Source organism: Fringilla coelebs (genome assembly GCF_963513975.1).
Source record: "Fringilla coelebs genome assembly, chromosome: Z".
NCBI lineage: Eukaryota > Metazoa > Chordata > Aves > Passeriformes > Fringillidae > Fringilla > Fringilla coelebs.
The window spans coordinates 37192721-37202271 of NC_140031.1; the positions used below are offsets into that span (position 1 = coordinate 37192721).

A 9551-nucleotide genomic window follows, 5' to 3' on the forward strand; every position below is an offset into this window, starting at 1 on the left:
TCACACAGTCAAGAAGAAATCTGTTACCACAGCTCTGTTTAGCTCATTCACGTTGTCTGCAACTAAGAAAAAAAGTTGTCCATGTTATACAATACAAAATAATGTATCTCCTGAAATGAAAAGTTGAGATTTCCTAAGGAACATATAAGTACCATTACATTTTTGAAAAGTACCTGATAGAACTGCAGCTTTATTAATAACTATATAATTAATTAATAAATTATTTTTGCATCTATTAATTTCCAGGTTAGCAGACTTAAGTCTGAAAGTTGCCTGATTTCCTATTTGAATATAATACAGTCAAACAAAGCAACAATATTGCATGAGTTTTAATGAACACTGTTGATAAAGCAAAGGCTTACAATGGATCCTCTCACTTCCCTGTTCCTGCATTCATATTGCATAGGCAACACAAATCAGTCACACAGAAACTTCTTCTGCAGAAGTATATACATACATGTTTCAATTCCCTCTTCCACTTATCAAGCACCAATCATTTCTAACTCAACAAGCACAAAGAAGTGTGGTTTTAAATGTATCTATTTACTACATGTAAAACATTCCTCTGATTTTGATCTGAAACTTTAGGCATATATGTAATTATTTTTGAGTAATTATAATTTTTGCATACATGGTTCCTTATACTACCTGGTGCATATTCATTCTTACAGCATAGGCATTGCACACTTGTAAATATTAAGGAATTGACTTTCCTTATAGCTGTTTTTCACTATTATTCAAAAATCTGCATGGGATCCCACACACATATTTGCCATTGTTGTTGCTAACTCTGAGAATTTCTGTCATGCAAGGTAAAGTTTGCTCAACTTCCTGCTCTCACACACATTGTCTTCAAGAAAGCTGTATTACTGAACTGGCAGAAATCAGCTCAGCTCCCAAAATTCAAATCTGTTGAAAACTAATACCTTAAAACATTGTTATCTCACAGCAGCAAAGAGAAGAGCTTTTGCATTTCATTTTACTCCTTTTAGAGGACTTGGCTGAACTCTGAAAAAAGAATAGCCCCATTTTATTGACTGAGCACAAGAACGAATCAGCCAAGCATGAGAATGAGAATTACTTGTATCATTAGGGACATGGCCAATCAGAAACAGATACATAAACTTACTAACTACAGATTAAAAACACCTTTTGATTGATAATTGAGTTTAGTTACCCGGGTGCATTATTTTTTTTTCCCCCTAGCAAGTGCTGCTCTGAAGCGCCAACATTTCTTACTCTCTTTTTAACGTTATATTCATAAACAAACAAATTAACAAACCATGTCCCGGGTGTGGGAGTGAAACCGTATTTCCTAAGAATCTACTTTGTAAAAGAACGCGGGAATATGAAGCATTCCCAGTACGCCAAGGCAAGAGAGATACTCGGGTGTCGACGCCCGCGGCTGCCATAAGGCAGAGGCAAACATACAGGCAACCTTTTCGCCTGCAGGGATGCTCTGAGCGCGGCCCAGCGGATTTTCCGTGTTTGCAACGTCCCCAAACCTGAGGACCAGCCGGGATCGTATCACGCCTGAGTGTCGGGAGCCCTAGAGCCGCCGTGCCGTGCCGTGCCGTGCCGTGCCGTGCCGTGCCGTGCCGTGCCGTGCCGTGCCGTGCCGTGCCGTGCCGTGCCGTGCCGTGCCGTGCCGCGGGCCCGGGCCGCAGCGAGGGCGGCGGCGGCGGCGGGCGGCCCGCGCTGTTTGCGGCCCCTCGCTAGGCAACGGCCGCCATGCCGGCCGCGCCGCGCGCACAGCGCCCCCAGCGGCCGGACGAGGGCGGGCGGGGCGGGGCGCGGCTGGCGGCTCCCGGGCCTGCTCGCCGCCCCGCCCGGGTATCGGCCCCTCCGCCCGGGAAGGACGGTGAGGGGCGTCTGGAGCGTGTCCAGAGAAGGGCAACGGAGCTGGGGAAGGGTCTGGAGCAAAAGTGCCGTTAGGAGCGGCTGAGGGAGCTGGGTGTGTTTAGCCTGGAGGACGCTCAGTGGGACCTGACTGCTCTCTAAAACTGCCTGGAAGGAAGGAGTAGCAAGATGGCATTCAGCCTCTTCTCACAGGGAACGGGTGCCAGTACAAAAGGAAATAGCTTCAAGCTGTGATTGGGAAAGTTCAGGTTGGACATCAGGAAAAATTTCTTCACAAAAAGGTGATTAAATATTGGAACAGGCTGCCTAGGCAGGTGATGGAATCACAGTCCCTGGAGGTGTTTAAGGAAAGACTGGACATGGCACTCACTCAGTGCCATGGTCTAGTAGACAAAGTCGTGTTTGGTCACAGGTTGGACTTGGTGATCCCAGAGATTTTCTCCAACCTAAGTGATTCTGTGATTCCTCCCCTCCCTTCCTACCTCCCCCACTGCATGGACCGAGGCCCCCCATCTCACCCCTAGCAGTAAAAACACAGATACACCCCCACAGCACGTCTGTCACTGCACTGTTTATTCGATGATTGGACGGCTTACACTTCCATCTCTAAGCAGTAAATCATCCACCACGCACAGGCTACCTCTGTGCAGGTATGACAGGGGACAGGCAGGAGCAGGGAGGGACCAAGAACCAAGGTACACCAGAGGACCTGGCTGTGCGCGCAGGTTGCCACATACACCAATACAAAGGTCGAAGCAGGAGTAATAAACCCCACCTTAACATGGGTTACCTGCAAAGTTTACACTGTTAATTGTAGTCGGGGCACGCAAAAGATTAAGAGAAAGGCAACAAAAAGGTAATAAAACAATGGGGGGACAAAAGGCACATTGTTACTGTATCACTAGAAAACAAGCATTTGATTTAACAGTTCCAAATTAATGCATGACAAATCACCATATGAAAAGCAGAGCTGCAGTTCAAAAGATAAGGCAGCAATACAAGAGCTATTGGACTGGACTTAGTAATATATACACCGTACTCGGTGGAATGGGATATCTTTCATCTCTGCCCTGTGATCCCTGGCATAATCCCAAAGATAATAATCGAGTAAAACTGCATTGATTTTTTCATGCATGTCCTGACCCTTCTTCTGATAGAGCTCCTGAAGGTGCTTACAAATCAACGCACAACACCAAATAGAACAGCCACGGATCTCTACCTCTTCTTTGTCTCCAGATTGGAAAAGTGTTCCTGCAGACACAAGAGACAGCAATCCATTTACATGGAACAGACAGAAGGCCAAGGACTGACTAAATTTGTGAATTTTTTCCCACTTCACATTTATTCTCTTCTAGAATTCTAGTTCTCATGACTTACCCAGCAACTGTTAACAGTGTTGCTATACATTTTCTAATGGTTACTTTAATTTTACCATATTGCAGTTAGAAGTTTCCCTCCCATTCAATTCAAGCAACAGCCTGTATTCTAAGGAACTGCTTTAGGAGCAGGGTGTACTGCAAATCATACAATCATTTCTTTGCTTACAGAGACAAAAAAAGATAGTCTTTTATTATAGTATACTTTTTAGTATGTAATTATTATACTTCATAGTTTATTTTCTACCAGGGTGACTGAAGTCTAAAATTTTAAAATTAAAACCAAACAACCCCCCAAAAGAACTGAACGTAAAGAGAAACAGTGGAATTATTTAAACGGGAATGTTCTCATTAGGATTCATGGAAGGATAAAATGTCTATGAGGTCTATTTAGTTATAGACATTTAAAAGAACAGCCATTCTTTTAAAGATCATGGGCGACGGCATTAATCTGTTTATCTTCCTGAGTATTTCTGAAATTGCCTAATAGCAGTTCTACATCTAAATACAGTCACTTTACAGTGCAAAAGAGACTGGCTTATTTTTATTCACTAAAATTCATAGTTAGTAAATATTGGGAAGATGAAACCATGCTTAAAAAATTAAATCCTAGTCATGTGCAATTAACTTCATTTAAAGCAATATTTTTTTAATGGATTCTTATTACTTTCCTTATTAACTAGCAGTTCAGAGGAATTCCCATGCTTTTACAAATTTGAATTAATGACAAAAATAATTGCTTCTTTTATGTAAACTTCAAAAATTGTAACTATTCTCATTCTGAAAAGTGGTTTTCCAACAGCAGCTTTTCAGAAATTCATTCAGAAACTCAAATTATCTCTGAGTCTTTAATCTCACCCTTATCAATGTTTAATCCACAAAACAGTTAGGTCTTTATAAAAAAGTAACCCTGAGATATCACTCAAGATCATGGTTAGAGAAAAAGTTCCTTCCTGTTTCCTCACCAGTACCTAAGAAATCCCTGGAGGAAAAAAACTGACACATAACCCCTACATGGACAACATATTACATTTTAGAACTAGCCTTAGTATACAATATCAGGCAGTAAGATTACTTGATATTAGCAAGGACAGAACAAACCTTCACGTAGTTTCTTCATTAATTTTTCAGAATACTTCATTGCTTTTAAGTGAACAAGAACTTGTGGAATTCTGTAGTCAGCAAATATTGTCAGACTGGAAATATCATCGAAAGAGCCATCTCCTTTGCCTTCTAAAACACTCCATGTGTCAGCCACAAGTATTTGTGCCCTTTTGTAGAAAGACACCTTCTTTTTCTAAAGAAAGACATTTATGGATTGTTTAAGTGCATGATCAATAAAGATAGCAAATAACACATTAAGTATGTCATATTGTTAAGCAAACATTAGTTAGCTAGAACAGAATAAAACTGCAACACTCTTAAATATCTTGAAATCTAAACAATATCAAACTACAAACATGGATTATGTGGAATGCTCATAAATAAACTGAAATAAAAAAGTAACATAATAAAAGTTACTGCAGCAAATAAAAATTGTTTAGAATGAGATGCCTGCATCTCAGAACACATTCACATTTGTTTACTGCCACTTGGTAAACACAGTAGTTGAATGTCCAGCAGCATTAAGTTTCAGAAACTCTGCAGTCCATCCAACCTTTTATTTTGACAAGAGAAGCATAATAGGCATGTATGGTACTAGACAATTAAAACATTTTGTAAATCGATTTATCTGTACTGTTAAAGAAATAGAATTCTGGTGAAAAGTTTAATGAATGCTCCTCTTTGTTTACTGCCAAGATGCTGTAACTATTCCTGACAGCAAATCACATTTTTTGTCTTTGAATTATATTCTCCAAAAACACTGTGAAGTTCAACCACATTTCAAAGAACAACTTCCAAAACATCCTCAAAACTTCTGCCTTCCCTATGCCTCATTCTATACTTGACATAGATGCACAAACTTACTTCTAGAGAACATACGTGATTTTGTACCTTAAATAACAAAACACCACCTTAAACAGCACATGAGAAGTGGTAACCAGAAGTAAACAATTAACAGACCTAATTTTATCATAGCTCCTACTGTCCCCAAAGTAAGGGGTGTCATTCTTTCACAGCATTAGGAATTTTCCAGTAGTAAAATACTGATTGTCTCTAGCACCACACCATTTCACAAGAGTAGAGGAAGGCAGAATTAGAATGGAACTTTTCATTTCATGCTGTAGCTTAATTAGGAAAAAAATATTGTCTGGGACTCATCACTGAGCAGGTACATTTATAATTTGTTTCATTATTTGTTTCATTGTTAAATTTTTCCTTGTACAGAACATGTTAAGTTTATACAAAAATCTGAATATGAAAAAGACTATGAAGCATTTTGAGTAAATTTTCCCACTATTTATCAGAAAGCAGGAAAACCAGTAGGTGGATGATACTACATGTCAAATTGGAAGAACTTAAGAACTTCTTTACTGTGTTGACTGCACTGGCACAGATTGTTTAGAGAGATTGTGGAGCCTCCCTCATGGGATATGCACAAGAACTGTCAGGACACAATCCTGTGCCATGTGCTTTGGGATGACCCTGCTTGAGCAGGGAGGTTGGACCCACTTATGGTATGGTCCCTTAAACCCTTACCTAGTCTCTTATTCTGCCTGTGAAAGACAGTAAAGATAGTACAATTTATCAAAAATGGAACTTTTTCAACATGGCAATACAACTATATCTCTTTTATCTTTTTTCTGCAGCACTTTGCCTTTCCAGGAAACAGTACCACACACAGGAACACTTTGCATCTTCTCTGCAGTACAATGTGCTAATATCTAATTATAAGCTACTGACATTAAAAGAAATGAGGAGTACTGGGTTGGCAAAGACCAAAATGGGACAGCACAGACATTAAAAAAAAAAGCAAAGAATAGGATCATGAGAATTTTACAACCTCAGTCCCAGGTGATGCATGGTAAGTAAAAGATGAATACATGCAATACAGGGGAAGATCAAAAAGGACTCTACTAAGCCTTTGGCAGAACACAAAATCCCTGATATATGAGTACAATATAGTCTAAAACTTTAACTGCTGTTGGGAATCAAATGCAGCACAGCATCTAAATATGAATTATCCACCAAGGAGAAAAAAATGTTTTGGAGTTTTTTGTCTTGGTTTGCATTTTGTTTTTCAGAAAAACTAACACTGGCAATTTCTGGGATTACATGTGTAATTATTAAAAGTATTTTGTAAATGTATTTGGAAAAACATACAGTCAAATAATTGTGCTAATGTTAGAAGTTTCCCTAGAAGGTCAGCTGTAGCAGCCTGTGATAGTATGATTCTAATATAGGACTTAACTTCTGTATATTTCTCCTTTGGAGAGTTACTGAAAAGCACTGGTTTGCTGTTGGATATTTCATCCTCTTTCCAGTTCGCACCTAACCCTTTAGAAGTCTTACTTGTGAGAGCTCAACCTACTGCCATAAAAATAATGTGATCCATGTCACCACCTTCAAAATACACATCTTGTTTAGTGAAAGCAGAAAAAAAGCTTCCATATTCATGCAACAGGCTTTATTACTAAGTCAGTGCTTACGGTCTGGGATCATTTTTGGAACAGCTTTTCATTCTGTAGTCTGCTGCTGCTTTTAAGGAGGCTTGCTTTATAAAGCACTCATCATCATCTCATGAAAGATATAACATCAATGAATACAGTCACTATAAAGATAAGAAAATATCACTTTACTTAGAAAATACTTCCTTTTTGATCATAAAAATTGTCAAAAAATTACTTTTTATGTTAAAAAAAACCCAAATAAACACAAATAAATGAAACCAGTAGCTTCAAAGATTAATTCAAAAGAACCTCTGATTTTTTTATATAAATATATTTTGCTTCACAGCAGGAGACAAAGGAAAATAAAATTATACCTCCTACTGAAGGGCAATAAATGCAATAGGTTCAAAGCTTCAGTGACTGGAATTCCAAGAAGCTGATAAGACTGCACAGACCAGTAGTATAGGCTGTACTGTCATTAACAAAGTCTTCTAGATTTAACGATGTAACAGCTCAGTACTACTTCACTTGCAACTGAGCACATGAGCTGCTACGTAAGTCACAGGTGTAAATGAAAACCATGCCTGTATAGGTGAAAACTGGGAGAAAAAATATCAGATGATCCCTGCTTAATTCCCATCAGTTTCTTTCGGTAAACGCTTCAGTATACTGTCAACATTTGTAAAACTGTGGGTTACTTCTAATCTGTAGTGATTTGAGTAATGCCTGTTGAATCAACAGCCGTTAGAGGGTGGAGTCCCCGTAGCTGTGCATTAATTCTACCAGAGTTTCACTTCCTTCATTAGCTGCAGAGAGCCTTAAGGTAAAAGAAAAAGAAGATGGTGGGAAGAGGGTTGTCAGCCATTCAAGGGAAGTGGAAAAAAAAAAAGAAAAAGGATTCCCATTTTTCAGGCAGCAATTATCTCAAGTACTATGCATTTTTAAGGAGTATAAAGGAGGTGTGATCTAACTGGGAACTCAGAGTATACCAAAATAAATTACAGTAAATTGATAAAAAGACAGCATGTGAGAAAAAAGGCATTCCTCTGGTGGGAAAAAGAAAGTGACTCTTGTCCTGACTAGTTGTGGACTATCAAGTGTCTTTACTTTTATTAAATAGTAGGATTTTTTTCCCAGAGCTTTAGAATTAGCTTACCTCAAATACAGCTTCATCTCTGTAAGAAGGAAAATTTTCCAGTACAAGATGTAGCAGTTTCTGAGCACTCTTCTCACTCATTTTAACACAGGTGAGGAAAGATCCTCCAAACTTCTCTAACAGAACTATTCCACTTTCGTTCAGCACCCGGTGTCTTTCTTCAATCAAGGGCAAAGGCACTTCTGTGTCAGAGCGAAATACGTGCCTAACTTGGTCAAGCGTCATGGTGGCAAAATAGGATGCACTGGTGATAGGTATTCCTTCAGAAAAGTGAAAATAATATATTTAGACTATCACATAACATAACATAACATAACATAACATAACATAACATAACATAACATAACATAACATAACATAACATAACATAACATAACATAGAGACCTAGTGCAGTGGTCTGCTAAAGGAAAGCACTTCTATATCAAGACCTAAGAAGTCCATCAACTCTTAAACCCACCTTTGCTTTCAGCAATAACCGCATCCACAGAGTTGCTCACAACGAAATTTATGAGTACCCACAATGTTTTTCTCTACAGCAGACTTCCAACAGACAACCACAGAACTGTTGTTACTTTTTGTATGTAATTTTCCCCAACTGCTTAGTTTTCGTATTTTAAGTGTGATGGTTACATAGCACACTAGCAAAGGGTATTTTGAGAGCACTTCCAGTTCCCTTCCCCAAGCTCAACGGGACGCCCGCACATACGGAGCTACCGACACAGCGAGCAGCAGCTCCCAAGAGCGGGTCCCAGTTCCGAGGCACCGCCTTCATTTAATATACGACGCTCGGCTTCCGACGCCCCTCGCCCGCAGCCCCGGCCCGGCCCCGCTTCCCCGGCACTCACTGACCGTCGTCCAGGGCCCTGTTGACGGCGGCGCACAGCGACCAGTAGCCGCTGTAGGTTTTATCCTTGTACTTCACAAGGTACTTGCGCTCCTCCTGCTCGGACCAGAAGGAGAAGTTGAGGGTGTCCACCAGGAACACCCAGTCTACAGCCTCCTTGTCGGCGGCCCGGGGGTTCAGCTCGTGTAGGCTTTTCCACCCCGCTAGCCCGAACTCCGCCGCCGAGGCTTTGTCGAACAGGCTCTCCGCCACCCGCCGCGCTCCCTCCTCGTCCACGGAGACATCTTTGCTGTGCTCGGCTATGAACTTGGCGGACTCCAGGGGGGACGGGAACACCTCCATGCTGGGCAGGAAACACGCACGCTGCCGAGGCCAGCCTCAACGTCGCGCTTCCCGCGGGGCGCACACGGGGAGCGGCTCTGGCCGCCGGGCCCCGCTCCGCTCCACTCCCCGCCCCACGGTGCTGCCGCTGCGCGCAGGCGCGGGCGGAGGCGGGGCCCGGGCGGTGCTCAGGGGCGGGGGCGAGCACAGACCCCAGGCCCGGGAGCGCTTGGGCCGGCACGTTCATGTTGAGTCGCCCCCTCAAATCCTGCCAGGCCAGAGCAATGGGCAGACTCAGCTTCATGGCAGCAAAGTTTTCCAGAAGATTCCCATCATTGAAAAAGAGACGGATAAAAAGAAAAAAACCTGAAGAACGAACAAAAAAATGTGCGTGTTGACTTGTTGAGCTCTTTTCCCCGATCAAAACAGAAAAGAGCCAAAC

General features: G+C 41.4%; 1 protein-coding gene across 1 annotated transcript; it reads right to left on the minus strand.

Moving 5' to 3' along the window:
- Positions 1-2451: 2451 nt before the first annotated feature.
- QNG1 (Q-nucleotide N-glycosylase 1) lies at positions 2452-9232 on the minus strand. Its single transcript, XM_084224851.1, has 4 exons — positions 8794-9232; positions 7944-8203; positions 4338-4533; positions 2452-3111 (listed from the first exon to the last, which is right to left on the minus strand). Exons 1-4 carry the CDS (start codon positions 9128-9130, stop codon positions 2879-2881), a joined length of 1026 nt encoding a protein of 341 aa, XP_084080977.1. The 5' UTR covers positions 9131-9232; the 3' UTR covers positions 2452-2878.
- Positions 9233-9551: the final 319 nt, after the last annotated feature.

Bases quoted from the DNA above. Each gene is read 5' to 3' on its own strand.
- QNG1 (XM_084224851.1), bottom strand. From the start codon at position 9,130: ATGGAGGTGTTCCCGTCCCCCCTGGAGTCCGCCAAGTTCATAGCCGAG. The intron at 8,204-8,793 runs GTCAGTGAGTGC...ACTTTTCTGAAG, and splicing joins CAACAGGGCCCTGGACGACG to GAATACCTATCACCAGTGCA. The intron at 4,534-7,943 runs GTAAGCTAATTC...GTCTTTCTTTAG, and splicing joins GAGATGAAGCTGTATTTGAG to AAAAAGAAGGTGTCTTTCTA.